This window comes from Neopelma chrysocephalum, unplaced genomic scaffold (assembly GCF_003984885.1).
Source record: "Neopelma chrysocephalum unplaced genomic scaffold, ASM398488v2 Primary Assembly neopelma1_22, whole genome shotgun sequence".
Lineage (NCBI taxonomy): Eukaryota > Metazoa > Chordata > Aves > Passeriformes > Pipridae > Neopelma > Neopelma chrysocephalum.
Window position 1 is genome coordinate 24,052,595 of NW_020897689.1, and position 20,385 is coordinate 24,072,979.

Below are 20,385 nucleotides of genomic sequence, written 5' to 3' on the forward strand. Positions count from 1 at the left end.
GCGCTGGCGCGGCTGCCTGTCCACCTCCTCCTGCCGCCTCCCCTTCGCCGCCGCTCGGTGCTGCTGCCGAGAGCCCCCACCGGCCCCCTGCGCTCCAACCATGGGGACCTCGCAAGGCAGCCCCGGGCGGGGCGGCCTCGGCCTGCTCCTCCTCCTCCTGCTGCTGCTGTTGCCCGTGCGGGTGAGTCCCTCACGGGGAGGTCGCCGTGGGGTAGGGCATGCGGGGCCTCCTGGCACCGTGGGGAGGAGAGGGAGCGGGACCCCGCGGGTGGTGCCTGGCGCGGGGGGAGCCAGGGCTCTCTCGGACGGTGGGGCTGGGTGAGGGCGGCGGTGTCCTGGGTTAGGCCGATGGGCTCGGGGCGCAGCCAAGCTGAAGCGTGGTACCGAGGTGTCCCCTCCTCGTCCCCCCGTGCTCTCCGGGTGGCAGGCGAGGTGACAGCCGGTGGCGCGGCAGGCCCGCCGGGGAGCACCGGCGAACTTCAGCTCCTGCCCGGTCCCCGTGCCCCGCCATCGCACCCGGCGGCTGCCCCCGGGGTGCCGCGCTCCCGTGGCGTGCCCTGGTTATGCAATGCCCGGTGCATGTGAGTGGCCGCGCAGTCACATGCTCCGGAGAGGCTTGCAGATGTCCTGGGTGTCTGGTTTGTTTTGCTCGGGGTGTTGCTTATGCTGGGTGACAGCTTCCTGAGAGTGATAGTCTGTGCGGAGCGAGCTGCTATCTATTGATGTGCCAGTATTAAGACTGCATGTTTCCTCAAAATTAAGGGCTAAAATAAGTTGGATTTCTTGATACTTTAGGAAAAAATACTTTAAAACCTTCACTCCTCTCTTCCCAGTCATGTTTTGTTATGCTGTGGCGCAAGATAGGAGCGGGATACTCCACATTCCTCTGGAGAAACAAGGAGTGTCCTCTAAGCCTTAGTGGTTGTGTTGTTTTTTTTCCCTCTCTACCTAAGTTGGAAACTTACTTTCTAGGTCAAGTTTTATGACTAGCTCTTTTTAAACCCACGAGTTTGTCACCTTGTGTGTGTGCTGAGGTTCTCCTGTTCTCATATCGTCTTCAAAAAACCTCTTGAAGAGCTTAAACATAAAACTAGGAATTCATTCTTCTATTACCACTGGAGAAGGTGATTGTTAGTAATGACTCATGATCTCCAGGTGGGTAAGTAATGTACTTCACTCCTAACCAATGTGCCTTTTATGTAGTGTTTTTTGGAGGAAGATATCATCCTATGGCAATGAGGTGTGTCCTAGGCTGGTAAAGATATTACAATATACTTTCATTTATGTATCAGAAGGATACTGAGCTAGAGGAGCTTGAAACAAGTTCTGCTAAGATTTAGGGGAATCCTTGTAGAGGATGTGGCTTTGTGGTCCCTAGAAGTAAACATTGCAGAATGGCTTTAGCCATGCAGGTTTCGGTTTTGTACTGTAAGAAGGCAGAATCGGGTATTTTGGGTTTTTTTTCCATTAACTCTTATTTATGACTAACACTCCACAAAGAGGACCTCAATACTTTTCAAGAACAAGCTGGTCCTTCAGTTAGACTGAGCCCATATAGTGTTAGATGCTTGCAGGAGAAAAGCTTTGTGAAGGCGAACCTGTTTTCTCCCTCAAGTGTACTGGTAGTGTAATGGGTTTGCGCTTTCAATTGCGGTGCATATAAATTGAAGTGCTGTATGTCACATTTCTTCTTTTTTAAAGAAACCAGTGGACTAGAGTGGCACTTCCGTTTGCAATCCTTCGTCATCCATTACATACACATTCACAATGGACTTGAAGTGTTCAGCCTGTAAAGGTGCATCTTTCACTCTGAACAGTGCATGGTACAAGATTTGTGCCAACCATCCCATTACTAGTTTGTGTTATCTTACAAACATCCTAAGGTACTGGATGACATTTATGTACTTAATGGCTGCTGTTGCAATTGATCTTTGTGTAATTATACTAAAAGACAAGCTGTTCAGTTATGGCTAATCAAAGTTGGACACAGGTTTCCTACCAGCAACTGGGATTCCAAACTGTATGATGTATTTGAGTTTCTGAAATCCTATGGGAAAATGTTAATGGCAGGTGCTGCTCTTGCCAAGTGACCTGCAGTGTGGTGTTACCTGACCTTGGACATGAAATTCTGAATGTCTGTGTGGAGTAGTTTCCTTGGCAGGGATGACAGTGTAGCTTCAGAGCAAGGCAGTAGCAACTTTACCTAAATTACTTCCTGGAAAATCAGGAATGACTTTTTCAGTCTTTCTGGATGGAAAGTGAGGATGCTCTCTTAGAAGGGGAGAGATGACTGAAGGGAGTGACTGGTGGAACTTACTAGTGCTTTACTGGGCAGTAGACAAAATAATCCAAGTGTTGTGCAGTATTATTATTTCCCTGCAGGACATCAGAGGTATTTTGGTGTAGATGTACTTAGATGCAGACAACTGCTAGTTAGGGGCCCTGCAATTTCTGATCATGCATGCAGTGTGTGTTTTCCCAATAACTCCTTGTCAGTTAACACCAGCTCATTCCCACAGATATTGAACTATTGCAACTTTCTTTTGCTACTTGACCTTGATTTTACTGTGACATCTGAAATATGCTTGGGTAATCCCATAACTGTGGCTTGCTTTGCCTACTTAGGAGTAGCTAATAATTTTTCTGTCTGAAAGGGAACAGTGCCTTACTTAGGCGCAAAGGAACAAGAGGTGTTTGGCAGATAAAGTGTGTCTCTGAATTGGCTGCCTCTGAATAAGTTACTGAAAGAGATAAAGTAAGAGTAAGAATTAAACCTGTAAAGTTTCCTTTAGTTCATGGACCTCCTTCCTATATAGGGAGGGCTGTCAGGTCATGTGCAACTTCTAGGGCAGATCTTTGAACTTGACCTGGTGACCGGTTTCCATAAACCAGACTTGCCATTTATTAAGGGTGGTGGTGTAGTTCCCTAGAACTCTCAACCTAGTGGGCAATAGCAGATATTAAGGGAGTGGAGGGCAAGAATATGCTCCTTCCTGGATTGATCTCTTTGCCCTGCAGGATTCCAGATGCATCATCCTAGATGAAAGGAGGGGAAACAGCTGTATCTGAGGCTGTTGCCTTTTCCATACATTAGTAATCTTAATTTGAAGAGCCAAACAGTGTTCGCTTGTCATTTGGTATTTGCAAGACTACAAATAACTGCTGTTTCTGCATATAACATCATCATTGTTCTTTGTCCGCTTAACAGCTATGTATTCATTGTTGGTGATGGCAAATGTTGCTGGAAGCATTGAAGATTATCAGTTTGTTTCAACTTGCAGTTGAAGAAACACAGGCTGAAGTAAATGTGTTTATGATCTGTTGGAACACTAGTTTTATTACAAATAAATGATAATGCCTGGGAACCAGAAAACTCTAACAGAACCTTTGTAGAATGCCCATACTTGCTCATGTGCAGATTCTTTATTAGGGCTCCCAAAGCTTTGACCTGAGGTGAAATTTCTTTTCAAACAGACCAAGTCTACCAAAAATAGGAATACAGTTTTCTGAACTCTGGGGAGGTACTGAGGGTTAGTGTTAGTGTACTGCCAAATGGTTTCTAAGATATGCTGGAGGCAGGAGGGAACAAACTTAATCTAAGGTTATGTTACTGTTGCTTTATGAAGTACTTAGGAAAGTCTCATTTTAATATACAGAGTGCTTAGTTATGTGATCTTAAAAATAAAAAAAAAAACAAAAACAAAGAAAAACCAAACTAAAGAACCCCCCCAAAAAAACCCAAACCCACACACATAAAAAACTCGAACCTATGAACTGAGCCCTGTGTTAGACTTATGGATATTTTGCCTTTTTTAGAAGGCAGTTGGTTTCAACAGCTGCTAATTTTGGGACTAGGCTTTCACCCATTTAAGAAAGATGATTGCTCGCCTGAGTATTAAGTGACTTGAAAGTCTGACTCTGCAAGCAGCAGCTTTGTTAACTATGACTTATTTACAACCGCACTTACTCATCCCTATCTCATCCTACCAGTATAGAAGTGTTCTTCTGAGAGAATGGAAAGAGCAAAGTGCTTGTGTGTAACTTAATCTAGCTTTTACTAAAGGGTTTTGGGGGGGAGAACTTCCAGCTATATCTTATCTGTGGTAATGGAGTAGTTATTTAGTTACTTCTTGTAACCCTGAATACTGTCTCAACCCTAGGAGACCAGCCCTCTCCCATATTTTGTGGCTGACTCAATGATGAGCAGGCTATTGTCTTGTTAGTGTTCAAGAGCTATGTTGGTGACTTTAGGCTGTTGACTTTATGATGATTTGATGTTTTTTAGGCTTACTGACCTGGTTCAACCACTGTAAATCAAGGATCACCAAAACTAACTGGTTCAGGGAACAAATTTATACTTTTATTAGTTAAATCCTGCTAGGTTATGGCATAAATGTAAAACCTTAGACTGTCTCTGAAATTACATTCTTGGTGTTAATATTGAAATAGACTATTCAGACTTGCAGTTCTAGGTCTAGGTGCTCTTCTAAGTAGTTTAAAGTCACTGATACATTCAGCTTTTCTTGAACAGGCTGAAAGCTTGAGTGGCAAACATTGGATTTTCCGCTGTAGATGTTATTGCTGTGGAACATCAGTAATATGATATGAGTCTTTATCCAAGTTCAAATGTAAACTAATGCTAGGCCGAACCTCATCTTGCTTTATTTTTCTTGCATGTTTAGCTGAATGCTTTTTGGTGTGTGATCAAATGTCATGTGCAAGTAAGATGCTTTATGTTCTGTCCTGCAAATGATGGCAGAAAGCCTTGCAGGTAAATTTATAGACATAATACAGATTGTATTTTATTTTGTATCTCTGTAGTTATAACCAAGGAATTGTTGCCTTGAAATACAGACAACATTTTTAAAACAATAGAACTATCAGTCAGACTGATGTGGTAGCTGAAATTTACTGAAGTTTTTCTTTGCAAGAAGTGTGCTGATAAGGTTTTTGTAACTGCATTGCCAGGTTTCCCACACTTTCTACTCTGGAAGAAACAAAGTCTTTCTGTAAAGAGTGGGTTGATGAATTTGTGGGATTTAAAACATAAGAAGTGTTAGATAAGACTTAATGAAGCATAGAAAGTGTGTTTTAGAAAGGATGATTACAAACCATTCTAGACTAAACATCAAAGCCAGTCTGATACTGAAGAAATACCTAATTCTTTTCTCATGGGTGGTAGTAAGCAGCTCCAAATTCTTTGGCATTTTGTAAGAATAGTAATGAATCTGTGCTTTCTCTTGAAGAGATAATTCAGTTGTGACACTGGTACATAGAAACACTAAACAATCTTTCCCCACTAGTAGACTGTTTGCTATTAAAACTGAGATAAACGGATGTGAGGAAGTAGAATTGAAGATGGTGACTTTGCATCAAAAAAGTGTTAAATTTGTTCATGCCTCAAATAAATTATGGTCTAGTTTTGATAAATGTTCTCCAAGTTATGGAAATCTAATGTTTTTGATTCATACTGGTGTTAAACATTCAGTGTTTATAAGTGCAATCTGAAGGTGGTGTTTTCCATGTTGTATCTTAGCAGCTGGTTGTGGGTTTAGCTATAAGTGCTGGAGTAGACAAATGAAATAGTGATCTAGAGTGGTATGTAAACTCACTTTTAGACCTGGCTTGTAGTGAGTGACTTTGAAGCAAACCATGTTGCCCTGGTTAAGTTAAAGGGGAAAAAAGTCTAAGAGGGTTGGGTAAATTGGTGGTGGGTATTGTCCCTGATAAACAACCAGTTACTGATGTTTTTTTTTGAGAACTGTCAGTGTTGTTCAGCACAAAAATGGTTGTTGTGAAGGCATCGTAATTCTGGGTAGCTCTTGGGTATTATGAATACAGCCTTTCAGGGGCCTCTCTGGTCAGTAAACAATATTATTCATGGTCAAGCACAATGCACAGCAGTCTGTCCTTGCAGTGTAAGCATATGGTGTCTCTACAAATGCTAGGTCAAGGTTGCTCAGGAGATAAAAATAGGTCAGTTATCTCTCAAACTGTACTAGCCAAACTTCTGATCAGAGCTGGCAGAAGTGTAGTAAATGTTTGTGCAATCTGCTTGTGGCCCACATGCATAGGAAAACCTTGAAGCTGTCTTAAAGCTTTTGCTGTAAATAACTTGTTATTGCATTAAGTGTTTTAATTTTCAGAATAAATATTTTGGCTTAATATTTCAGATGTCTCAGTGTCAGTACCACTGACAAAAAATACAAGGCTTTCAAGGTGCCACTGTCCTTTTTCAATTTCCTTTATTGTGTGCACATAATAACAGATTTCTGAATTTTTCAATGGTCTCTTAAATCAAAATATGAGAGTTGATGCTTTTTCCTTTTACTTAACACTGTAAGCCCTTTTAAATATTGCATGCTTAGGCTTGAAAGTGATGATGGAGAGTATCCTTTGAGATTGTGACAATACATATATGGCAAGTGTAGAGCTATGAAGTTCTGTTTCAGAATCCTCTTTATACTGCTACTTCCTCATTCTGTCACTCATGAGTTTGCAAGAAGGATCAGAAGGTGGCAGGAGGAACTGAAATTGCACATAAGCAATACGTTTCTCTCCATGTGTGCTGACCTGTGTGCCCTCACATGACAGTTTACCCAGTAATCATTTCGTTGTTTTGTGTGGAAAAGAAATATTTTCTAAATCATCTTATACTTGAAGATGCTTTTCAGGTATTGAATTAGATTTTTCTTAAGGAACTCTTATACTTGTTCTTAACTATAGACAATGCACTTCCTGTTTCTATATTGGGCAGGGAAGGGTGGGGAGGTGAGCTGAAGATCAGTGGTGATATGCACCATGTCAAAAAACGCATGTTTTTGTTAATGGGCATTTTATGTAGTACGTGCTGTTGGGAAGTTATCCAATCTGGATTGTAAGTGGCTTTTGGAATAGTAGCACATAAACTCTGTAATAGCGGAGGAATTTGGCAACTATTCCTTGCAGTTAATCAGTTATCTCATGTTAATTAGGTACGTCCACAAATGTGTATCTGGTATGGAGAATGTGGAGTTGCTTCCGGAGACAAGAGATACAACTGTGCTTATGATGGACCACCAATAGCACTACCAGAAGATGGCTATGACTTAATGCAGGTGAGCTTCTTTTGGAGGTCTGCTGCTTAATAAAAGAATAGTTCTCCTACCCTTGACAATTCTGTATTAGGTTCTGTTGGACCTGCACTGTGCCCTTTAGCTTTCTCATCCTGACTTGATGACAAAGCGAACAGATTTTCTCTGATTTCTCAGGTAGCTCATAGTTCCAATTGGGTGAAGGTAAGGTACCTCAGTTCCTTTTCAGAGATGTGAGAAGTCTCCATAGCATGTGATTAGGAGCTTTTACAGACATAACCTTAAATATAGGATTGGTCCACTTGTCTGCATAGTTTCCTCACTGGTTTGAGTACTCTTCAGTCAGATTGTTTTTTAAGACACTCCCAAACTATGATACATTCTGTAGTTGTGCCCTTTTGATCTCTAAAATACAAGACTAAACTGTTTTCCATCAGATGATCATTCCTGATCTCTCCTTAAATAGGAAGGCATTAACTGACACTTGTTCAAATGGAGCAAACTTGGACAAAATTAGCTGTGCCTAGTGTGAGATGGTATTTCCTTATCTGGGCTTGAGCTGCCAAAATGAACAAACCCACAGTCAAAAGAATTTGTATATTTGGTGCACAGTATAGGATGATATTGCCGGACTTGCCTTCTGGCATCTGATAGTTCAAAACTTTAAAGTGTACAGTAACTATAGCATTAAAGGAGGGGTTTACTGGTGGCAGGAGTGACTTAATTAATTATGTTGGTGAGCTAACTACTGTTATGTACTGTTTGTGAAGCCTTAATGTACAGTTCTTGTATGTTACTATCAATTATACTTGTATTAAATGCATTTGTCTCTTCTGTAAACTGAACACAAAATAGCTCTTCCAGATAATCAGTGATTTTGTGGTTAGTGGCTTGTCTTCTGAGACTTTAGAATCTGATACTATCCGGAAGGAGTACTAGAGGATAAGCTGCAGGAATACTTTCAACTTGGATAAACGTGTTGTCCTCTCACCAACAGACTCTCAAATGCCATTTATCATTCTATATATAGACTCTGGTGACTAAAGATCATCTGAAGGAGCTTTTTAAAAGGAAGTGCTGCCTTGAATAAAAGAAAAAAGTGATTCTTCTCTCTAGTCTCTAAACAGCAATCTTTTTTGCCAGACTGTTTTTTTTTCCTATGCATCTCCCACAGCAACAGCTACTGTCTTCTGAAATATGTTGGAGCAGAACCTATAACTATAATAAGTTCTGAAGTCTTAAACATGCTTTTTCTTCTTTCACTCCTGATCTCAATATTGTTTTTTTAAGGAACTTTGTCCAGGTTTTTTCTTCGGCAATGTTAGCACTTGCTGTGATGTTCATCAGCTTCAGACTTTGAAAAATAACTTGCAGCTGCCTCTGCAGTTTCTCTCCAGGTATGCTAATGAAGTAACTAGTTTTGTAACAGAATAACAAAGCACATTTAAACTCTTCAAGAGATTGTAGGAAAGGTGGTAATTTCATTTAAAGGCTTATTGGAGCATGCTCTTTAAGCGACTTCCTCATCCATATCAGGAGGCTGTAATGTCATGAAACACCTGCATGCAGTCTGGATTGAGTTAGCTGAGTTAGAATACCCTTAGTTTACCTCAAGCTACTGTGTCTAACAAAGCCTTCAGAAGAGGGTAATATGAAGTACTGTTTGGTCCTGTTCTAACAGGAGACCTGGTAAGAAGCAGTTAAGTTTTTCATAAAATTCTATTTATATCTATTTGAGGTAGGCAATTTTGCTGGTGAATTATGGTGCTTAAAATTGCTTATCTGTAGCATCAACAACTAATGTTGTATTGCTGATTAAAAACTTGCAATTTTGAATATTTTGTTCCATCAGTCTGAGCAGAATGTTTACTCTTGCAAGGTATACCTGACTTGACCTATATAGATGGCATCTTTACCTCTTAATCTGATTGCTGTTCATTGACTTTCCTACCCAGGTGTCCATCGTGTTTTTACAACTTGATAAATCTCTTCTGTGAACTGACTTGCAGTCCAAATCAGTCTGACTTTTTGAATGTTACAAGCACCATACCTTATTATGATCCAGTTTTAAAAGAGAACAAAAGTAGCATTACAGAGCTGCAGTACTTTATTGGAGAACGCTTTGCAAATGGTGAGTAAACAGTATGTTAATTTACCTTGGCCTTTGTCAAGGTAACAAGACCAGTGCTTTTTTAAGAAGAATTGAGAGGGGGAAAGATCTGACTGTCTTTTTTAAAGTTTGAGTCATCACATAGGTAACAGTAGTTCCCTTGAAAACTTCTGGAATGCTAACTTCTGCATGGGTAGGGGACATTACATTGACACTGTTAATAACGGTGTTTTAAAGACTCAACAAGGCCTGAATATCTCTACAAATGGTTAATAGCTGTTAACCATGATGACTTTAACTTCAGAAAAAACAAAGTTGTTGCCAAGTACTCAATGTCCAAAGCCTACCTGATACTAAAACGGTCTGGCAAGTATGATAGTAAGTGTACACAGTGCACTATAATAGGCTCTCTAGGAGGCACTCACTCCTCTTGAAATGGACTGTTTTATTCCTTTGTCAAAATCAAAGATATTTTAAGAGAACAATAAATTTCAGTTGTATTTTGATTTTGTAGCAAGCTTAAATCATTAATTCAGTCTTTGTATGCTTTTTGCAGTAACCTTCAGTCAAATTATGAGACACTTGAAAGTCATATGGCCTACAGGTCAAAAGTACCTTAAATGTTGGTCATAACTTTCCCTGAAAATAACTTAGTATAAAGTAGTGTTACCTCTCAAGCAGAAAAGTGTGTTCTGGCATAATGCAGATTTGGGTGGCTTACTCAGAGCAAGGTAGCTATAACAAAGCATTGCAACCTTGAATACTATAAATACAACTGAATCCTTTTGTCTTGAAAGCTGTAAGTATGTTCTTGGAACTTGGTGAGTCTGTAATATTGGAGATACTTGGAATGCTCACTCAAATTATAATGTTGGTTTAATGACTCTTCTGTCTTCATTCACTTATTCCTAGCAATGTATAATGCCTGCAAAGATGTGGAGGCTCCATCAAGTAATGTTAAAGCACTGGGGTTGCTGTGTGGGAAGGATGCCAAGGACTGCAATGCAACCAACTGGATTGAATACATGTTTAGTAAAGACAATGGACAAACTCCTTTCAGCATTATTCCTATCTTTTCAGGTAAGAAACTGAATAGTCCTTGCCTTTGAAACCTCTATCAAAGGCTGTGTGCTGTGGCTAGCATATTAATTTATTAAACAGCTGCCCAGCAGTGAATATCTGCAGTCAGAGGCTTCCAGAGCAATGTAAGATCCACTTACCTGTTTTTGATTTCTGCTTGGAAGTCATACTTGGTGCTTTCTTTGTATACAGCTTGCTACTGTATAGATCTCTAAAACTTACTAGTGATGGACTGAGCTTAGGCAAATGGCTAGCTTGTATTACTTGGGAAATTGGCAGTACCCTGATCCTTTGGGATTTGTTTGTAAGGAGATTGTTGCACACTGTGCAATCTGAACAGATAAGGAGGATGACAGATCATTACTGGGATGATAGAAGTATGTGCTTATTACTTTTACACCCTGAAGTGTTATAAGCATGACCAGTCATTTAATTAGTAGTAATATATAAATAACTGGTATGGAAAAGGCAGTGGCTTCTTCATCTGTAAGGCCAAGAAATGCTCTGTATAGAGGCTATGGGCTTTCATACCAAGGGTTAACTCACTTAACTGTGAAGGTCTGAATTTTTCCTGGTAGTAAACTGGCTCTGCAACTTGTGATTTGTCGTAGATGTTCCTGTCCATGGCATGAATCCTATGAATAATGCTACCAAAGGCTGTAATGAGTCCATGGATGATTCAACAGGACCATGCAGCTGTCAGGACTGTTCAATTGTTTGTGGTCCAAAACCTCAACCCCCTCCATTGCCTCCTCCTTGGCTATTGTTTGGTTTGGATGCTGTGTATGTGATCATGTGGATTTCCTACATGGGCTTTCTGCTCATATTTTTTGCACTAGTTTTTGGAGTGTGGTGCTACAGGTAAAGCATTCAAAATACTCAGCTCTGCAAGTCACTTGTTTTTCCCTGAAAACTTTCTTTGCCCAGGTCAGGTGCTTGTTGTCTCTACTACTCCAGCCAGCAAAAAGTTATGTTCTGTGGTAGATGCTTACACTTACAGGGAGTGTTCTGACTCCTAAAACTATCTGGTGGAAAGTGAATGCAGAAGTTGGTTTAGCGGATTCACAACTCCCATAGCATCCCTAGCTACAGGATCAAGTACACTGGTGTCCAACTTTCATGTGCAAGTATGCAAAAAGTCTGGGGAATGCATATTCATAACAAAGCAGTCAGTGCTGTATTGGAAATGAAGTCATGAATACTCTCCCCTAGGCTCCTATTTTGAAAAATATTAAATGGAAGCTAGGCTTCCAGTAACTATAGCATATCACCCTTGATCACATGGCTGGAACACCTCTCCTATGAAGACAGGCTGAGAGAGTTGGGGCTGTTCAGCCTGGAGAAGGAAAGGCCCTGGAGATACCTCAGAGCAGCCTTCCAGTACCTAAAAGGGGCCTACAAGAGAGTTAGAGAGGGACTTTATACAAGGGCATGGAGTGATAAGAAAAGGGGCAATGGCCTTAAGCTGAAGGAGGGTAGGTGCAGATTAGATATTAAGAAGAGATTCTGTACTGTGAAGGTGATGAGGCAGTGGAAGAGGTTGCCCAGAGAGGCTGTGGACTCCCTATCCCTGAAAGTGCTCAAGGCCAGGCTGGATGGCACTGAGTAATCTGGTCTAGTAAAAGGTCTCCCTGACCATGGCAGGGGAGTTGGAACTGATGATCTTTAAGGTTTGCACCCTGAACCACTCTATGATTCTATGATCAGGAAACTGAAATTGCTCTATAATAAGAGTTAAGTCTATGTGGAAAAGGATAGTGGGTACAACTGACCAACATGAAATTGTAGGTGTGTTTGAGATGTCTGGTGTGTAGCCTAAAACATCCTGCCATAATTGGAGGTCTGGTTAGATTAGCAGGAGGATGCTGTTGAATTTAGCTCCTGCTCTGAGTATCAGGAATGGATATAAGCAATTTAGTTCTATTGTAAGTGTTCTGTGCTATAACTTGCTTGTCTTCAGGACAGGAAGAAAGTACCTTATTTTCCTTTTTTCCTCTCTTCCTCATTTCTTCAGGCTAAGTATGTGTATCTTAAGCATTTTGACTAATAAAGCAGAATATTTCTAATGTAAAAATCTCTTACAAATGTTATCTCTCTGTTATGGTCAATTTAAAGAGACTCTCTATGCTGTTAATGCTGCTGATCTTTTAAATATGCATAAACTACCTGTGCTTGATCTAAGCTGGAAACATTTATTAAGACAGCGGAAATTACTGTGTTTTGTTCCAAAGCATCATAAAGCTGGAGATTACTGTTCTTCAGTGGCTGGGTGTAGGGGGAACGTGACACCTGTAGATTCTGGAGGAGCCAAATTTCAAATTTACTAGTAGCGTTGAACTTCATTCTTTCTGTACAAACAGTAAAGACGTTGTTTTGAGTAAGAACGTTAACGTAGCTTTTTCTCTTGCAGGAGGCGGCACTTTGTCTCAGAGTACACACCAATTGACAGCAATGTAGCCTTTTCTGTGAATTCCCACCGTGACAACGGTATGTCTTGGATAAGAGTGAGAGGTTTATCAGAAACTTGGCTTGAGTGCATCCCCTTCTTGTGGATGGGCTCTGGAACTTTAGCTTTGTTAGGCCATATAATCCATTCTTAGAGGGCTTTATTTCAGTCTTTTGACCAGTAACTCTCTTTTTTTAGAGCAGTACTTAACCCTATTTTGCTGGGTACACAGTTCATGGATCTAGCTATGCTACAAGGAAGTTCTGGAGGGCTTTGTAGTAGGAGATGGGAAGGGCAACACAATGCTAAAATCAATTTAGTCGTGTTTTGACTCATCCATGTATCCATTTAAAGCATGCTATGAAAGAATTGTAGTTTAATTTACATAGCAACTGAGATTGCTCATTTTATTGATTTATTTTTTTTTAAATATATATATTTTAGCTGCTTCCTGCCTTTATTTGCTGCTTCTGTCAAAGACAATCTTATATTAGAAGGGGCAGTGTTAGGTACAAGCTGGTTTCTGCCCCCTTGACCTTGGATTGGTCACAGGGTCTGACTGTCAGTGTAGACATAGCTTCTGGTGCTTACTACAGACAGCTAGAATAAAATTTTGTCTTTCCTAGTGGATTCAACAAAATGTTGGTTAACTGACTTCTCAAACAGTGACTGTTTACTTCTTGTTCTTGCAGGGAAAATTACCTGCAGTGAAAGGCTTGGTGAAAGGTTTGAGAATGGCCTGAGGATGACATTCACATCATGGGGGGCTTTCTGTGTCAGAAATCCACGTCCTGTTATCCTCTTCTCTGTGGTCTTCATTGCAATGTGCTGCTCAGGCTTTGTATATATTAAAGCAACTACAAACCCTGTAGATCTCTGGTCAGCCCCAAGCAGCCAAGCTCGCAAGGAGAAGGAATACTTTGACAGACACTTTGGGCCTTTCTTCCGTACTGAACAACTCATTATTCAAGCACCAAACAGCCGCCCGGACACCTATTCACCTTACCCATCTGGAGAAGATGTACCTTTTGGGCCTCCACTTACCAAAGACATTCTCCATCAGGTAATTTGGACTTTCCAAGAACAAAGACCTAAGCATACCTAACAGGTATAACCACATGGATTTGGCTTCCATCTCCATGTTATGCGTCCATCGAGACGTTCACTAGATATTCATATTAAAAATCCCAGCCTTGCTATAAACTTTTTGCTGAAAACCTTTCTGTTAGAGAGACTTGCAAGCTAAGTCCCAGTAAGTATTCTTAGTATTAGCACAGGAATGATATTTTGTAATGTGCTTCTGTTGACACGTGCCACTGTCTCTGGGAACTTACAGGAATACAGCATGCACTTAAATCCTACCTTGCAAGAGAAATGCTTTCTTGTGCTACTCTTAAACTGTGGTTTGGTTTTTTAAAGGTACTGGATTTGCAGGATGCTATTGTCAACATAACTGCTTCTTTTGACAACGAGACTGTAATGCTGAAGGACATTTGTCTGGCTCCTCTTGCTCCCTACAACAACAACTGCACTATACTGAGCGTACTCAACTACTTTCAGAACAGCCATTCTGTCCTAGATCACACTATTGGGGATGAGTTCTTTGTCTATGCTGATTACCACACTCACTTCCTATACTGTGTTCGGTAAGCAGTACAACTACATGTTTTTTCAAACTGTAGACCAACTAGGCCTTTGTCTTGCTGGCAGACAAAACTAGCTAGTTCTCACTGCCCTCTTGAACATTTTCCTACCCCTTTTTAAACTTGCAATACTATATGGAACTGCAGGTTAGTATAGGATTGCTTCTGTTTGTGTCTTAGTACTTCAGCAGGAGTTGGATTTTAATCAAGTTGCCAGTTAAACTTGGTTTGGTACAGACACTGACTCTGGTTTACCTTAAACATGTTTTCAACACTTCTGAGGAATTCTGTAACAGATGACAGTTTCTAAGCTTTCACTTCAATTCATAGTTCAGTTGGATAGAAGCTACTCCTTGTCTCAGAGGCTATAAGGCACATGCCTTTAAACTGTGTTTAAATTCAAAGCAAAGGTAGCACAAAGGCAACGTATCATTAGCAGTCTTACCTCCTCTTTGTCTTGATTATCAGTTATAGCACAACAACTTTTAACTTTTTTATGCTGTGCCTCAGTTGTCAACAATTATTGCTGGTTATCTCCTTAGGGCTCCAGCATCACTGAATGACACAAGCATGCTTCACGATCCCTGCTTAGGAACATTTGGTGGACCTGTATTTCCATGGCTGGTGTTGGGAGGATATGATGGTAGGTGACAAAACAGTATTGCAGATTAAGTCTTGAGAGTACATACCTGTGTAATGTCCTTGGTGCTAAAGGTGCATTCTCATTTAACACAGATGTTTAAATGTACTCCAGAGAAACTGGAGTTTTGTTCAACTTTTGGTAAGTAAGGGTGTTTTAAGTAAGTTTTCAGTAGGCCAGTGCTGAGAATGGAGGCAGACTGCTCAGAAAGTGCAAAATGGAAGCAGTCTGTAACTAGAACATACTGGTCAACAGGATAAATGTTTGGGGCCTACTAAAAGATCCCTAATTTCTGAAGACTAGATAAAAACATGAAGTAGCTCAAGTTGACACGGTATGTGTATTTTGCTTTGAGTTAGAATAGTTTTGTCACTGATCTGATAAAACAGTTAGGAATAGATTAAGATGTTCACAAAGGAAATTCTTCCATTATTACTCTGAAGCCAGAATTTTGTTCAAGCAATTAATCTAATTAAACGTAACTTGGTAGTACACTTGTGTTTGGTATATCTAAAACAGTGCTTCAAGGCAAGCACTTCTTGATTAAAGTGTAGGGGGTTTGTACTTGCTTTGAGTAAAATCTAAGTATGCAAGAGGCAGTGTTTAGGAAGCCACATCTTATTTCTCATTAGATGGAAAGTCATAAGCACTGGTTATGACTTGTCTAACCAGTGCAACAATTTAATGTTGGTGTCATGAGCATGGTAAATTATGAATAATTACTTTTGAATACAATCTGCAGTGCTTATCAGCTTCTGTTCTCATGTCAGTAGTGTTTGAGAATTCAGTGGTGTTAAATGGAGTTGTAGGGATGGGATTGCTTTGGACAATGCTAATTTTAAATTTACTTGTATCTAGTATACTAGAATATAGGCTCTACTTCTTAATGCCAAATGATTTTTTTTTTTCCCTCTATAGATGATAACTATAATAATGCTACAGCTCTTGTGATTACTTTTCCTGTCAACAACTACTACAACGACTCAAGAAAGCTAATGAAAGCCTTAGCATGGGAAAAAGAGTACGTAGTCTTCCTGTATTCTGAAATGTGTATGTTACTTAAAGCAGCTTTAAATGTATATACGTGAAAAGTACCTGTACTGTACTGACAGTTTTTTAGTATAACTACAGGGATGTTTTGAGAGGAGCAAAACTGGTTAAAAACAGACTGTGCTGGTCATAAGCCCTTCACTTTATCTGGCACACTTCATTTGCTTCGAGGATGTAGGTTCTGGTCCTGTTAGTGACCATCTAGTCTAGTAGTACTTGCTGCTAAGTAACTTTACATATATTTGATTTACTTTATTGTGGCTAAAATGATAGAGGTAGACTCAATTATCTACTGAACCTTAAGCATGAGTGGAAAGGTCCAGCATGATCCTGTGATTTTTAACATTTAATTTTTAAAACTGTCATCCAGAGGAGCATCTAAAGCTTTCATCCCCTTCACCATCTTGAAGAGCTGATGTTGGCTTACACAAGTCAGCTGCTCTGGCTAGCAGTTCAGATAAAAACTACTATACTAAAAAGTTTGAGACAAAGGTAAAAGCATGACAAGAATCTGCTTGTGTAACAAGCACCTCTCAAGCTGGGGAACTGAAACAAGGGCTAATTAATTGTTCCAGTCCTGTAAACAAGCTGCAATCACCTTTCAAGTCTGTAATCCTAGGTTTAGCTTTGAGGAAACTTGCACTTAGTTTGAAATAACTTATGCTAGATATACCCTATTTGTCCTCAAACTCTGGAGAGAACATGGAAAGTATTTCAGCATAGTGTATTTCTAGTGCTTGGAGTAGAGTTCTAGGTATATGTAGCCAGCACCTCTCTTTTTTTAAAAATGAGGAAGCTCCCTCAAAGTACTGTCTGGCCATAGTGTACTCTTGTACCACACAGATGATGTAAATTTGCCATCAACTGGCTTCCATGTATTTCTAATAGAAGATGTTTTGTCTTTTGAAGTGTGACTGACCTCTTGGTTTTGTTTTTTAGATTTATTAACTTTTTGAAGAACTACAATAATTCGAACTTAACTATATCATTTACTGCTGAACGGAGTATTGAAGATGAAATCAACCGGGAAAGCAACAGTGATATTAGTGTTGTGTTGATAAGTTATCTTGTTATGTTTGTGTACATCTCCATAGCTTTGGGACATATCCAGAGCTGTAGAAGACTGCTGGTATGTGTATAGTTTTCATTGCTATAAAGACTGAAGCTGTAGCTTGCTGATAGCTTTAAGTGACTTAAGTATTTTTGCAGAATGCTCATGTTCAATTTTGTATTAGAGCATCGAGTCTTCCTTGGGCAGGAGTTACAGGGAACATCATTCTTGTCATACTTGATAGTTCATGTGTTCTTCATAGTCTCAACTAAGTATTATCACTTGAGATGCTCAAGATGTACTGAGTTAACTTCAGCTTTAAGACTTGTAACTTCAAGTTTGATTTTTTTTTTTTTTTTAAATATCTGGTTCTTCAAACGAACCAGAAAAGTAAGTTTGCTACTAACTACACTAAATGTAAGAATATGGCTTTTACCTTTGCTATAATCTGTCTTGTGTGATGATGCTTGTTCAGTTGACAGTCAGTACACCTTCTTTTAGGTGGATTCGAAGATTTCTCTGGGCATTGCAGGCATCCTGATTGTACTGAGCTCAGTAGCGTGTTCTATAGGCATTTTCAGCTACTTTGGAGTCCCACTGACACTGATTGCGATAGAAGTAATTCCTTTCTTGGTGCTGGCTATTGGAGTGGACAACATCTTCATTATGGTTCAGACACTTCAGGTATATATTCTTTCATACAGATTCTTCTAAAAGTGCCTGTCATTTTTGAGGGCTGTAAACTTGAACCGGAAAGTCTCCTGCATTCCAGAGCTTAACTCAATCTGAGCAGCTCTGGACTCTCGGAGAATATCTAGTGCTCTTGAAGAGAGCCAAGACTCTATATACATTCTACCTTCACAATCCCCCCACCCCCAGGTTAAAAGTCTCTGCCTTTTCTTACTGCTGGCTGATACAAAAAGATTGTACAACTTGACTGCTATTTTGATCGCTTTTAAGTTTAGCATATTGTGAGCAGTAATCACAAACTAAACTACATGCTTAAGACTAGGGACTTCTGACACCAAGTCCTAGTGTGTAATCAGCTTCTGAATTTGACAGGCTCAATAACCCACTGAAACTGGCACTGCTTCTGGCAAGTGTGTAGTTTTGGCTGAAGTACTCAACTTAGTACTAAATTTTAAATTCAAAGTAAGCTAAGAGGTAATGTTCATAGTGCTCTTGTTTTGGAGAATCTCAGCTGTTTAATGCTTGTTAATGTGGTGAAAACAATAAAAGATAGTTTGTGATACTGAAAAGTTTTGAGGTTTTTTTTAAAGCCATATGAAATAGCTTCCTAAATTGCATGATTCCTAATTATTATACATTATTGCCTTAAAACAGAGAGATGAGCGCCTTCAGGGTGAAACTCTGGATAAACAGATTGGCAGAGTCTTGGGAGATGTGGCACCCAGTATGTTTCTCTCATCTTTTTCGGAGACTGTGGCATTCTTTCTTGGTAAGTTTTCCTTAATATTTGAAGATCAGGGCCTTATACCTGTGTGTTGCAAGAATAAATGCAAAACTAAAGTATAAAAGCAAAGTAAGAATTTGTATAGGAAGTCTAGCTTAGTTGTTCATTGCTCTAAGCAAGTTAAACTTCTGCTGGGGATAGGCATGGTGGTACTTTTGAGTCTGGCACAGTTAAAAACATCCATTTCTGAATCTGTCATGCTTTTCAGTATGAAAGGCTGGAGCATTTTACTGACTTGCAGTGATTGACAAGTCTAAATTTGACTTTAGATCAAATGTCAAGGTGTATGAACTTCTATATCACACTTAGTCATCTTGCCACTGCTTGGAAAAATGCCCCTGTGACAGAATATGTTTGAGGTTCATTTTACAGTACATGTTAGAGGTGTTGTAACCCTACAAGTATAATTTGGCCCTCTTTCATTATGGACTTGATCATCTGGAGTGCAATTTGTCACTGGTCCAACTTGCATTGGAGTGGCTTAATACTGGAGCAAGGTATTGCATGCCAGTACTCCTTAACTTCCCTCTTACACAGTCTGCATGTACTTTTGGAGTTAAGAAATGTCTTAAAACTGGTCACTCCTTTGCACAGCCTTAATGCTGTTAATCAGGTCAAAGACAGCAGCTGTAGCCAGGCTCATATCAAATGTTTTCTTTGCTCTGAAGAGAAAGGCTTTGTCCTGCTAAAAGGCTAGCACCTAAATTAGATATTTGTCTAGAAAATGCTCAGGGGTTTCTTGGAGAAGGGAGCTTGCTTGACAAACTTGGTTGCTTCCTTCAGGGACACTGTCTACGATGCCAGCAGTTCGCACATTCTCCCTTTTTGCTGGAATGGCTGTGCTCATAGACTTTATTCTTCAAGTTACTTGCTTCGTAAGTCTCCTGGGCTTGGATATTAAGCGTCAAGAGGTGAGTATAAATGCACCTGTAAATACAGTGTAATGGGGATGATGACATCCACAGAAATGCACTAAATCTGGCATTTAATCCATTTTTCAGGGGAATAGGCTGGATATTCTGTGTTGCATCAAAAGCAGTGAAGAAACGGGTGGAGTCCAGCGTTCCGAGAGCATGTTATTTCTGTTCTTCAAAAATCTGTTTTCTCCATATCTGCTTAAGGATTGGATGAGACCAATAGTAGTATGTATACTCTGTTTCAAAAAATCTAAACTTGAGCAAAAGTGTAGCAAGCCTGAAGGCCTAAATAGGGAAGAAGAATCTTCAATACAATGAAACAAATGAAGCCTCTAGTATTTTTGCTTTCAGCACTAGTATAGAAATAAGCTTTTGTAACTGCAAGAGTAATGAGAATACACAGAGGCATGATCATCCAAAGCCCAGGTTTAGGAGCTGCATTACTGACAATTGAATTACTTTAGTCCTATGTAAAAAACAAGTGCCTGTTGGCTCTCACACTGCATTAATCTAGAATGTTGTTGCTGAATCCATGATTCAGTTTGGAGTTACTGTACTTATTTACGGAAGGTAAGGATGAATTTCCTTATGGTTCCAAAGGGAACTCTGAGTAGCTAGGTTTTACTGCCTGTAAACTGTAGTACTAATTACTTAGCACTGTTGTATTAAACCTGGCTAGCATACCTAAACTAGAGCCTCTTTGCATGGTTCCTATTAGCTTAGTAAATGACTCCTATTGCTTGTTGTTTCTGTACAGTTCTCACTTCCATGGATTTGCTTTTTTGCAGATAGCAGTGTTTGTGGGTATCCTGTCATTCAGTACAGCAGTTATGCACAATGTAGAGATTGGACTGGATCAGTCTCTCTCAATGCCAGATGTAAGTCCTATGATCGTGTCACT

The 20,385-nt window shown here is 39.9% G+C and overlaps 1 protein-coding gene across 1 annotated transcript in view; it reads left to right on the plus strand.

Moving 5' to 3' along the window:
- Positions 1–20,385, plus strand: part of NPC1 (NPC intracellular cholesterol transporter 1) — a 27,232-nt gene continuing 6,847 nt past the window's right edge. Inside the window, exons 1-17 of the mRNA XM_027675184.1 lie at positions 1–181; positions 6,975–7,097; positions 8,364–8,470; positions 9,029–9,204; positions 10,096–10,263; positions 10,875–11,124; positions 12,674–12,750; positions 13,402–13,772; positions 14,129–14,355; positions 14,895–14,995; positions 15,911–16,013; positions 16,982–17,171; positions 17,595–17,777; positions 18,438–18,552; positions 19,351–19,478; positions 19,569–19,709; positions 20,273–20,362. Of these exons, the coding sequence (XP_027530985.1) occupies positions 101–181; positions 6,975–7,097; positions 8,364–8,470; positions 9,029–9,204; positions 10,096–10,263; positions 10,875–11,124; positions 12,674–12,750; positions 13,402–13,772; positions 14,129–14,355; positions 14,895–14,995; positions 15,911–16,013; positions 16,982–17,171; positions 17,595–17,777; positions 18,438–18,552; positions 19,351–19,478; positions 19,569–19,709; positions 20,273–20,362 (2,631 nt within the window). The 5' untranslated portion in view covers positions 1–100. The remainder of the gene's footprint in view (positions 182–6,974; positions 7,098–8,363; positions 8,471–9,028; positions 9,205–10,095; positions 10,264–10,874; positions 11,125–12,673; positions 12,751–13,401; positions 13,773–14,128; positions 14,356–14,894; positions 14,996–15,910; positions 16,014–16,981; positions 17,172–17,594; positions 17,778–18,437; positions 18,553–19,350; positions 19,479–19,568; positions 19,710–20,272; positions 20,363–20,385) is intronic.